Source organism: Equus przewalskii, chromosome 21 (assembly GCF_037783145.1).
Source record: "Equus przewalskii isolate Varuska chromosome 21, EquPr2, whole genome shotgun sequence".
In the NCBI taxonomy this organism is placed as follows: domain Eukaryota; kingdom Metazoa; phylum Chordata; class Mammalia; order Perissodactyla; family Equidae; genus Equus; species Equus przewalskii.
In genome coordinates, this window is record NC_091851.1 from 10,372,631 (window position 1) to 10,385,234 (window position 12,604).

Below are 12,604 nucleotides of genomic sequence, written 5' to 3' on the forward strand. Positions count from 1 at the left end.
TTTCACAGCACCGAAGTCATCAACTAAGTAAGCATTTCTTCAGCAAGGCACTTCATGATCCTCTTTATGAGTTAATCCTCATGCAAATCAGTGGGAAAGATGAGTATAACATTATTAGGATTTTCTGAGAATCAAAAAAGGTGTGGTGTGGAATCAGGTTTTGTAAACTCCGTATTTAAGCGCTCTGGGAGAAGGAAGTAAGGTATAAATCAACTCTTGGTGAATCAGTGTAAAAATCTGGGTCACTCTTGTTCTTGTTACTGAATATAAACACAGGTTCATTTACCCACCACACAAGAGGGGCCAAAAGAAAACTGGTTGCCAGGCTTGTGGCAAGGAAAGGGGGTTTGTTATTGAAAGGCAGCCAGACAGGAGATGGGAGTTAAAACTCAGATCCACCTCCACAGAGGGAAAAAGGTAAAGCTTTTTGTCTGTGGTTTTAGGTAGGGGAGGGAGAGCATGTGGCCTTGCTAGTTGGCGCCTTCCCACCAGCCTGCGTTTGGCCTTGAACACCAAATTTCTTTTCCCTTGACTCTCCGGACTTTTCTGGTTAGTTTTCATCTTCAGCCTGCGTTTGGCCTTGTAAGGCTGAATCTTGATGTCTGGACCTTGACTTCCTGGGAAAGACAGCTCACTCATATACCAAGGAGGGACGGAAAGACCTGGTTAGTTTTGAACAACAGTTGATTATGTTGAGTACGCACAGCTGCAGTTAGCAAAGCTTATCTCAAAGTTTTTTGCTCTAGGGAAGATTTTTTTTTTTTTAAGATTTTATTTTTTTCCTTTTTCTCCCCAAAGCCCCTCAGTACATAGTTGTATATTCTTCGTTGTGGGTCCTTCTAGTTGTGGTATGTGGGACGCTGCCTCAGCGTGGTTTGACGAGCAGTGCCATGTCCGCGCCCAGGATTCGAACTGACGAAACACTGGGCCACCTGCAGCGGAGCGCGCGAACTCAACCACTCGGCCACAGGGCCAGCCCCTCTAGGGAAGATTTTTTAACTTCTTCCTTCTCAGTTTCATTCTCATCTGTCCTAAGGAGAGAACATTTGGATTAGGGTGATGTAGGTGAGTTATTCTAAAAGCTTCACTGAGAAGCATCTCATTCCCCAGTGCCTGACTTCCAATTAAGCTCAATGGGTTTATTGACTTAAACTGTGGTTCAGGACTGACTGCAGCGTAGCTCTGGAAACACAAAATAATACCTGGGAGAAATTGGGAGAGGACCTGAACTAGTTTAGAAATATAAGCACTCAGCTCACAAGTTGTTATGAAACTCTTTGTCAATTTCTACTTGATTCAGAAGTACTTCAGGCACTTAACCATGAAGGAAACCTGTTCCTCATCCCCTCCTGCCTATTCCTTCTGTCTGTACCCTGGTACAGGCCTGAATTTCTACTCACATAGGCTTATCATAAAGAATTCTCAGAGGTCTCTCATTCTAGTGTTCTTCCTTTAAATCTGAGGCAGAGATAGCTCTGTCCACCAAAGATTTGTAATCCCCAATCCACAGGAAGGACTTGTTGCTGGGATGTGTCTCCTAGTCAGAGATTACATTTCTCAGTTCCCTTTCCATCCATGTGACTAGTTCTCACCAAAGGAAAGGAAGTACAAGTGAAGGGTGTCATTTCTGGGCTAAGGCAGTTAAGAAGTAGATGGAGCTTCTCCCTAGTCTCTTTCCCCTTCCACTGGCTGAATGCAGAAAACACAGAGGCTTTAGGGTATGGCAGAACCTCATAGTAGAAAGAGCTTGAGTCTCTCACTTACCACGTGAAGAACATTCACCACCAACCGGGAACACCCACATCGGAATGTTGAATGTGCTTAGCCACTGAAATTTGGGAGTTTAATTGTTACAGATGTTAGCATTACCTTGTAATACATAATCCATCTAACAAAGCACTACCAGCTTATTCACGGTGAAGTTCAACTCTGGTACTGTTACTCCTCTACCTTACTCCCCCAAACACACACACATACACACAAATTACAAACAACCAAACACACAAATAAAAAAAAAATCTTACTGATTTTCTACTGCCTAATGAAGTCCAGACTTCCCACTCTGGCATTTAAAACCCTCTTAACTTAACCTACCTTGATAATAATGGCTAGATATGCCACTATTTCCCTCTGTATCTTCTAGGCTACTTTTCCTTACTCCTCAAAGGCCTTGAACTGAACCCTCCTGACTTTTGGTCATATCATCCCATTTGCTGGAATGATCTTCTCCCACATTTTTGCCCTGAAGACCAATCCATTTTTCAAAGAATAACTCTAATATCATCTCCTCTACCCTTCAATGAACCCTTCAATGAACCTCCAGATTTAAAGATACCTGCCTCTAAACTATTGTGGTGCTGTGCCTTGCTTTTTATTCATTCATTTATTCACTCGAATATTTATCAAGTGCTTGTTTTGTGTCAGGAAGCACCGGGCTTGGTTCTGGAGATACAAGAAGAACAAGACAGCCTTCAAATAGCTCACAGTCTACTATGGAAAAGACAAGTCTGTAGCTATAGTGAAAGTCCAAATGGCACGCATGCATGCAAACACAAATAAAGTACTAAAATATGCTGAAGAGGGAACAATTAATTTGGGTGGAGGAATCAGTACTAGTGGATCTTGTTATAAAATGTTTTTGTAACATGGAGTATAAGAAACACGTGACAATCTTTTTAAATGGAAGAAAGCATGTATGTTTTAAGATAATGACTAGGAAATCTATCCTAAATCAAGACAAAAGGTGAGGGGAAATTATGCTTAAAGATGAGTTTCAAATATATATATATAGTTAGACCTATTAGATAGCACATTTTTTGGATCCTGCAGGAAAAACAAAACCAGAGCCACTGAATAAATTATAAATAGACTTGCCAAAAATAAAAGTAATTATGGCACAAAGGATTTTTATTTCTCATTTGTTTCATCTGACCACCTATGGAGTCTTAGAAGTGAAGCTTTAAACACCAGAATAGAATCATTTTTTGGAAAGGATAGGTTAAAGTTAGATATTTAAAATGGCCCTCTCAGAAATGTGACAGGACAGAATACACACCTCTTAGAAATGGTCATAACCTTTATTGAAATAATTGTTTATAACAATGAAATAATCAGGAACACACAAAAAATGTTTTGTGTGTATAGATTTATTTATTACAGAAAAAAAAGCACGACAAACAACCAAAACGCTCCAAAAAAGAAGGCATATTATTTTGGGTAAGTAACTTACCCTCTCTGTGTCTTGGTTTCTTCATCTTTAAAATGGAGTCAATAATATTATCTGCCATATAGAACTGTCATAAGGTTTAAATAAATGAAAGTGGTGACTGGCACACAGTAAATATTTAATAAGCATTAGCTTATTATTATAAAATCATTAAAAATAATGACTATGAAATCATTAAAAATAAAAACATTGCAGACCAAAGGAATATCTTAGGACATGGTATATTGTTTGAAAAACATTGTTAGGTTAAGAAAGCAGAAGACAAAATATCATGTAGAATGAAAAATTCCTAAATTAAAAGTATGTATATATGAATATATATAAAAATGCTGGAATGCTGGAAGGGTGTATATGAAATATTCTCAGTAGTTAGCTCTGTACAGTGAGATTGTGGGTATTTTTTTTTCTTATGTGTTCAGCTCTATATTTTCAAAGTTTTCTCTAATCAACATAGAGTATATTAATAAGAAGAAAACAAGAGTAAATTATTTTTAAAAACTACCTCTATCCCATTATAAGAAATTTTTCATGACACCCAAAGATTTTGGGGCTGGAAAACTCCTGCATCATGTAATTGAACAATTTTCATAAACCAGATACTTTATTGCTGGAGAATTCTGTATCTTTGTATTATAAGAAGCTATTTTGAACATGTGAACATTGGGCAGGATTTTGGCACACCTGACATTTTAGTGAGAAAGATACTATTTAAGAAGAGTCTGCAGATCAGTTTACCTAATCTCCTAAATCACTGCATTTAAAGCAAAATAAACTCAAATGCACACAGAAAAGTTAAATGGAAGTGGACTAGTTGTGCAATGGACTTATTTAATGAACACTGGCCATCATCAAAACACCATTTATTGAGAAGAAACTCTTTGAACTATTTGGTTTTTTTACTAAACAGGATCAAAAAAACCAGGAGTCTTTTCTAGAGTTTAGTAATAAACTTTCTTTTCTATGTGTTGCGCTAATTAGCCAGAAGCGTTCAGGAATTCCTTTCTCTGGGAATTTGAAAGAAAGACTCTCCTATCCCAACCTACCCCCACCATGAATTGTGAGGCCACCTGGGCAAGGAGTGAGCTCATGTCAGCCCATTTTAATGATACTTGTTGCTATTTTTTATTATAAACCAAATGACTGAATAGTGATGTTGTGCCTCAAGAAATAAATTAATAACTATCACCAGCCTCAAATAAGAATGAATGCCTGAGATATTGACAAAGGCTGCCTATCACTGAATATCCTATTCAAGTCAATATGCCTTTCCTATGAAGGGGTGACACAGTCGTTATAATCTGCAGGGTGCTTTCAGATGAACACCAATGAATTTGTTGGAATTAGAGAAACAAATTAGAATTTTTACAGCATCTATTTTCTCCATTGCCAAGAAAATTTGTTCAGAACAATCTCCTGAATTTTAAGTATTTTAAGCAAGAACATTCTTCTTTCTCCAACAAATCAACTTACCAGACCACAAAGCCTTGGGAAAATTTAAGAAATGACAAGCAGAACATGGCTGAGAGAGGATACTACCCAACAAATGGATTTAGCAGAAGCCTCAAGGATTCATAACTATTGAACTCTGTGTAATGGAGGTCTGGGAGATGGAGAAGAAAGACAAAGAGATATGGGATGATCACAATTTGTGAAAAATCTGTCTTCTTCCTCTTCTTCTGAAACTAACCCACAGGTGCCCAAGCAAAGTACAATCTGAGACTGGCCCAGGGCACTTCAACTTTTAAAAGCAGCTCTACTCAGCCTTTTCATTACTCTGTTTGGGAAAACAAAGCAAAAATAAACCAAACCAAAAAAAAAAAAAAACAAACCCTAGAAGTAGGTGAAAATGAAAGAAAAAATATTTATGTGTCATGGCATAATTTAATGGGGAAAAAAAGGCCCAAAAAATATAGTATGTCATTTGAGGAATCAAATTCCAGCCTGAGAACAAAATAGTTTATTCATCCATTCTACAAGGATTATCAAAGACTTACCATGTACTGGGTTTTCATTAACATTGGGAAGTCAGGGGAGAACAGGTAGTCTAGGTCCTTGAAAACAAATGGATAAACAAATTCATGACTTCAAGTATGATAAGGACTGTGAAGGAAACAAGGAATTTTAAATGCTCATTAGTATCTGTCTTATATTGCTTTGGGAGCTGTACTCTTAGTGTCTAGTTTTCTCCTGCCCTTTAATTGGAGTTCTACCTAAGATCTTGTCTAACAGTATCCAAGAAAGCTTTTTGGAGATTTTGTTAGTTTTCTATGGCTGAAGCAACAAATTACCACAAATTTAGTGGCTTAAAACAACACACATTTACTATCTCACAGTTTCTGTAGGTCAGAAATCTGGATGAGCTTGACTGAGTCCTCTGTGTGCGTCTCACAGGCTGAAACCAAGGCTGTGTTCCTTACTGGGGGCTCTGGAGAAGAATTCGCTTCCAAGCTCATTCAGGTTGTCGGCCAAATTCAGTTTCTTGCCCTTAGTACAAAGGGCCCAATTTCCTTGCTGGCTGTCAGCATTCCTTCTCATTCTTTCCAAATGGCCTCTCCAGCAGTGGCGAGTTGAGTCCTTCCCATGCTTAGAATCTCTGACTTCTGCCACATCTCTGACTTTCTCTTCTGCCCTCAGCTCTGAGAAAACTCAGTGGTTAAGGGCTCCTGGGATTATATTGAGTCCACCCATATAATGCAGGATAATCTCTCTTTTTGAAGGTCTGTAACCTTAATTACATTTACAAAGTCCCCTTTGCCATGTAACATAACATAATTCACAGGTTCCAAGGATTAGGGCATGAACATCTTTGGGAGGCCATTTCTGCCAATCAAAGATAAATTATGAGATTTCAAACAATAGCTTTTGTTTACTTACCCCTAAAGAATCTGTACGTAATGAATATGGGCTGTTCTATTTCTAGGACATTCACTTGGCCAGGAGATTATATGATATGGCTGCTCAAACAAGTCCAGATGCTCGCATACCCGTGTTCTTTGCCCTCATGAGACTGGAAACTGTGCATTTGCTCCAAGATATCCTGTTTTTTAATGTAAGTTTGTCTCAAATAAGTCCCAAATCTCTGAAAACTACAATGAGCTACTCTTGGGTGGTGGGATGGAGGGAGATGATGGTCCTGAATGGAGTGGGATGCTTAGATTTTTTTTGACAGAATGTCTCTTGTCAGCAGTTTACAATGAGACGGAAATGGAAGAAATTGGACAACACCCTTGGACCGTACTGGGATTTATTTGTGATTGGCCTAATTGTTGCTATGCTGATCTTCTTGCTTAGAAATCGCTACCGGTAGGATCTGGATAAGGAAAACCAGTTCACTCTGAGGTATCCTCACTAAATAAAGAACTTCCTTGTCAAACTCAAGAGTCTACTGAAGATTTCCCACACAGGCCTGTGATGAAAAATGGACAAAGCTTGGGATCTATCCTCTGAGAAACAATTTCAGGCTTCCTGCTTGGTTGAAGTGACCACTAGGGTAGGGGGTGGGATGCTGGAGACTCGTCACTTAAGACTTCCTTACAAACCTGCCATCTTGGTGAGCTGGTATTGACATAGAGATAAAGACCACCCATTTTCATATTGTTATAACAACTTCCCCCCTTTCCAGAGGATAAATGGGTTTCTGGGTTCCTACAGACACACTGAGGTAGGAAAAGGGAGTTTGGGGAGGGCAAGAACACAGATCTCTTGGCATTGGAGAAAGACCCAGATTACGAATGGACTTCATCTTGTGGGAATGCTCCTATAAACCACACTGTAGTGCTAATGAGCAGAAGAAGCTCCTTATGGCATGCTGTGCCAGAGGGACTGACTTGGACTCCTCACTGAGGTGCATTTTATCAAAGCTCCTTTAGTAGTTGTATAGTGAACAACGCCATTTGGGGTCTGACCAGCACTGTACTCCTCTCCTCCATCCCTTACTGGAACCCTGTTCTACCTAGGAAATCCCCTTTGAGGTACCCATAGAAGGAGATGGTACCAGCCTTCTGGGACAGAAGCTAAAGGGCCCAGTTCTGTCTCCCTTGATAGGCAAAGCAGGGACTCAGGGCTGGGGGGCAGGGGTAGGTATGGAGCGTGCAGGAGGCCCACGACCTATGTCAAGACCCAGCTTGAATTCCAGCTTCACAGCTCTAGCTATTTGATCTCTCTGAACCTCAGTTTCCTGATCTGCACCATGGGAAGAATAATACCTATTTGAGAGAGACAGTGTGAGGATTAAATGGGATAATGTATGTAAAGGGACTAGCACAGGACCTAGCATCTGGAATGAACTCCATAAATGGTAACTCTTATTACCTCTTAAAAACTCACGGCAAATTGTTTGGAATATGGGGACAGCTGTGTTGATAATAATCGGGGTGGTTGTAGTGCCCTACAGTCAGTTCTCCAGCCAAAATGCTGGGTGTTTTCGTAGGAAGAGATCATGCTTGCCTATCTGAAAATCCAACCCAGGTCCAGAAAAAGAGTTAATTAATAGGATTGATCATAATCAGAAAGCAGAATGAAATGGTGGGGAGCACTGGATTTGGAACCAAACAATCTGAATTTGAGGTCCAGCCCTGTCCCTTAGTAGCTTTATGACTTTGGGCATAATTTCTCCAAACCTCAGTTTTCCCTCCATAAAATGAGATTAATTCCTACCTCACAGGAGAAGTGTGAGGTTTAAATAAGTGTAACTTCAAAAGTGCTTTATAGACACTGTACGTACACATAGTAGCCACAGTCACTTATTTGGCCATGAACTGATCCAGGCCTGTCCGAGGTCCAAGTGTTTAGAATTTCCTGGACATGGTTCCTGAGTTACTAGATAGCTCCAGTTCCAAAGGATCCAGCCTAATTTACACAAATGTACAAGGAAGGAGCAGGCGTCCAAACCTCAGGTCAGAGCCTAATGGACAGGCTGGATGTGCGATTATCTCTCACAGGTGTCTGAGACAGGGATAAGAGCAAAGGGGAGTGTGGAAGGCAAAGCAGGTGAGTCCCGGCCCCAGGTCTGAATGGAAGATGAGCTCCTTAGAGGTAAAGCTTGTGAAAATAGCTGCAGACAGTGAAGAAAGGGCGACTTTTTGTGGCTTGGTGTCTAGACTAGAACATTGCCTGAAATATGGGAGCAAGGGGAGCAATTGCTCATAAATTTCCTGTTTCAGCTAATTGTTCCAAGTAAACGTGAGCAAAGGCTTTGAAAGCACAAGCAGTTTGGATTGCATGAATCATTCAAATGTCCGTGTCTGGGCCTCTTCTCCGGAGCCTCCTCTGTAGCAGTTCCCAGAGCCACGGTGCATGGATAGGCACCTGCAGCACCTGGGCAGCTTTGGGATGGCTGACCAAGGGAGAAAGGCCTTCCGCCTGCAGGCCACTTCTACTTTCTGGATATGACAGTCCCACCCTCTCCACGGGCACAGAGGGCCCCTATTATTTTTCCTGCTTCTGATACCTTTAAATAAAAATGGATAGCCTGTGGACTATAAGAGAGCTTTTTTAAAAATCTAATTCTCTTTGTAACTCCCTTTTCCTCTGTATTTCCTTCCCAGATTCTTTATTAAAGTGGAGCTGCTATTCAAGTCAGTACATTTTTTGAAAGTCAAATCAAGTAAATAATTTTTTTTCTAGAGCAGTTGTCCACAGTCATTTTATGAGGAATATGCTTTCGGAATTTTGTGCTTTTCCCCAAAGTCTTAAAAGGTGGGTTTTAACAGGTATAGCCGGTATGGGAATCCCAGAAAGCTGTAGAGAAGAGGGTGTGGTGAGGCTGAGAAGGGGAGAAAGGAACGCTATGGAACATCTGCCACGTGCCAGACTTTTTTTTCTAATTCCCTCTTCACAATGAGGCCGGGAGGTAGACATAACTCCCTCTATTTCACACAGGAGGAAACTGAGACTAGGACAAGCTGGTAACTTGTTAAGAAAAGACCATATGATAATGTGATCCCATAATAATAAATAATAAAGCTAGAATTTGAGTCCAGATCTGACTCCAAAATACATTCTTTCCTTTATATTGCTGCTCCAGTTATCTCTTGCTGCTTTAACAAACTGCTCCAAATCTTAGCGGCTTAAAACAACAATCATTTTGTTATATCTCAGGAATTCGGGCAGGGTGTGGTTGTGTGATTCTTCTGTTTCACGTGGCATCCACAGAGGGCACTCGTTGGTGTTCAGGTGGACCCGCTGTTCTGGAGAGTCCAAGACAGTGTTATTCACATCCCTGGCACCTTGGCAGGGATGACTGAAAGGCTGGGCCCAGCTGTGAGTATTGACCAGAATGCCTACAAGTCACATGTGACTTCAGCACGACGGACAGAGCAGTGGGACTTTTTTACACAGCAGCTCAGGACTCCCAGAAAGAGTGTTCACAGAGATGCAGACAGAAGCCATAGGTTTCCCAAGACTCAGCCTCAAAGGTTCTAGAATATTACTTCTGCCACCTTCTATTGGTCAAGCATAGACTCCACCTCTCATGGGAGGAGTAGCAAAAAATTTGAAGCCATAACTAGAAATACACTGTTTAAAAATCTACCAAGGACTAAATAATTTCCAGTACAGAAATTGGCAGGAGAAAAATGCAGCCCAGACACTGAGCTGCTTACTTTGGAAAACAAGGGCTGGACAGACTAGCTCTCTTTGTCCTGGCTCTCTATTTTCCCATCTTTCAGAATGAGGAAATCCAGAGGCCTCTGATGGTAGCTGGAGGGAGGAAAAGATATTCTTCTCTCTTCCTCAGCCAAGCACACACATGCACACACACACAGTTGAAGAATGCTCACTTCTTTCTCTGCTCTGAGCTCAAGTGACATGCGCTAGGAGGTGCAGAGTCCCAGGATGATCGGGACTATCCCCTGGCACACCGTAGCTGCAGGCTCCACCCTGTGTCTCAGGACTCACACCTTTGCACTCATCAGGCAAGAGACACGTACCCCAGGCCTCTATGCTCCTGCCCATCCTCGTTCATTTTCCCTTCCCAGGCCCAAGTCCCTGTAAGCCCATCGCCTCTGCCTCACCCTCTGGAACTAAGGTCCTCCTGTTGAGACATGGCCTTCAGCATGGGTTGTGTCAGCATCCTCTGTCCTACAGTTCTGCTGCTAGATGGGAGGAAACAAAAAAAAAATCATATCCTTGGATCAGGACTGGGGAAAGCAGCCTTCACTGTGGACTGACCTCTAGATTGGAATGTATTAAAAAGTCAGACATCTCTTTTGCACTATGATTGTCATTCTTCTGCTAATGTATCTCCTAAACCTTATAATGCAAAAAGCTCATCTGCTCCTTCCCAGCTCTAATATCAAAGTCACCCTCCTATTACTTTAGCTTTGGGAAGTGCCAGGCTCTGGTAATGAAGTGTGGGGAGAACCCTTCCAAACCATCCTACTAGTCAGGTCAGGCTCTAAGAGTTACTTATTGGAGACTTTTGGTCTAGAAAATGAACGGTTTTTAATTTAATTTTACATTGTATTTTACCCTATTTTAAAATATATGATTACAAAACCCAGAAGTCCCATTTTCACATACATCTTCACAAAGTATTTGGCCATGAATACTATCTTTACTTTGTTCCATGTTCAGCAACCTCAATGAGCTTTACCTGAAAATTCCTCCAAGTTCTTCCAGGTTCTCCCCACACTTTGTAATGTTTCCCACATCATTTAGCAGACAGAATACATTGTCCCAGAGCAAACGCACTGAAAGTCTCCAAAGAGATTTACTTCTAATGGGACCAAAGAGAAAGATAAGGGAAAGCAGGGATTGGCTGTAACAATATTCTGTCCCCACCTTCACAATAACAGGCGATTCGGACTAGGACAATGGCTCCTGCAATCTGAGGTCATCTTCATGTTAAGAAAACAGGAAGACTCGTGTTTCTGCAGCAGCTGTGGGGCCACTGTCAGGCCTGGCCTCAGCAAACCAGCTGACTGAATTAGATGGCTACCCCAGCCAGTGCAGAGGCAGCTCTGACGTGGCAAGCAGACAGGCCCCAGGATGGATTTAAGTTAGGCCAAGTAATTTACACAATAAATTACACAAAGATCTGAAACCAAGCAGAAAGGGGATTGAGGCTATGGGAAAGAAAAGGCCCAGCTTCACAAAGCTCCACATACATTTCAAATCTCAGTGATGTGATTGTCTCAGTTTAGGTTCCCACAGAAGCGGCCCATGAGAAAAGAAATTTTTTTGGCGGGTATTTTTTTGTTTTGTTTTTTGGTGAGGAAGACTGGCCCTGAGCTAACATCTGTTGCCGGTCTTCCTCTTTTTCCTGGAGGAAGATTGTCATTGAGCTAACATCTCTGCCAGTCTTCCTCTATTTTGTATGTGGCATGCTGCCACTGCATGGCTTGATAAGCAGTGTGTCGGTCCGTGCCCAGGATTCGAGTCCATGAGTCTCGGGCCACCAAAGCAGAGCACATGAACTTAACCACTACATCACTGGGCCAGCCCAGAGACAAGAATTTGAGTGTAAGTAGTTTATTTGGTAGGGATCTCAGGAAACATAGGTAGGGAGTGAGGAAGCGAGACAGAGCAGGGAAGGAAGCCAGTGCACGGTGGTTATCAAGCCTCCAGAGCTCAATGCCACTGGGGAGCTAGGCAGCCTGTGGAGAGCATGCATCTCACAGTTACCCAACCCAAGGGACTAGGGAGCTGGGTGTTTACTCACAAGTCCCAGCAGTCACTGTTTGAGGGGTGCTTTAAGGGGGGCATTTACTCTGCACTTCCAACCCTCCACGGAGGCAGGTGGAGCCTGCAAAGAAAGCCAGGGGCAAACAGGTGCAGGTGCTGGCAGTTAGCAGCCTTGTCTGGCAACAATGGTAAGGACTGCAGGGAGGGAGGCAGAGCACCAACAGCACCTGCTGCGGTGATTAGGAGCTGCTTTCTGGACACTCCCACCCTTCCATTCTACAAGGTACTGCTTATTTAGAATGTCCCAAGCACTCTGCCGAGAAACTGAGATACAAAAAGGAGACCTACGTGGCCCCTGCCCTCAGGAGCCTTGCAATCTGTAGTGGAGAGGAGAGAAGAGCCCATCACTGGGCACCCACCGTGGGCCAGGCATTCTCCTGGAGTTAGCTCACTTCATCCTCCCAGACACTGTGAGATGGGATCCGTCTTCCATTTTATAGACACACCGTGCAATGACCTGATTACTTCATCAGAATAGCATAACCATTAGCAGAGGATATTTAAAAGTAGAATCATAGTGTTGTGATTCTAGCTGATGAACAGCTTTGTCTCTAAAAGAAATGCAGATGCTAGCAGAGTAAGTGGATTGAAGCAGTATGTTGAAAGAATTGAATGCAGGAAGTAGGCTGTGGCCCACCCACTTCAGCCTGAGTCCCCTGAGTGAGGGGGGAAAGGAGTGTGGGAAATGATCAC

The 12,604-nt window shown here is 42.1% G+C and overlaps 1 protein-coding gene and 1 long non-coding RNA gene across 8 annotated transcripts in view; one reads left to right on the forward strand and one right to left on the reverse strand.

Annotated features, from left to right (window-relative positions):
* The window catches only part of SEL1L2 (SEL1L2 adaptor subunit of SYVN1 ubiquitin ligase), a 118,203-nt gene extending 111,604 nt beyond the window's left edge, over nucleotides 1-6,599 (forward strand). For 4 of the 7 annotated variants that reach the window (XR_011530948.1, XM_070588793.1, XM_070588796.1 and 1 more), the window contains 2 exons: nucleotides 6,147-6,275; nucleotides 6,411-6,599. Coding sequence is in view for 5 of the 7 variants with exons in the window: in XM_070588793.1 (XP_070444894.1) it covers nucleotides 6,147-6,275; nucleotides 6,411-6,533 (252 nt within the window). In the remaining 2 variants the exon portion in view is untranslated. The remainder of the gene's footprint in view (nucleotides 1-6,146; nucleotides 6,276-6,410) is intronic. The other 3 variants (XR_011530947.1, XM_070588794.1, XM_070588797.1) reach the window with 1 other exon arrangement.
* LOC139078146 (uncharacterized) lies at nucleotides 5,169-10,346 on the reverse strand. The gene is made up of 2 exons (XR_011530950.1): nucleotides 10,240-10,346; nucleotides 5,169-5,277 (listed from the first exon to the last, which is right to left on the reverse strand). It is a non-coding gene; the product is annotated as an uncharacterized lncRNA (long non-coding RNA).
* Nucleotides 10,347-12,604: the final 2,258 nt, after the last annotated feature.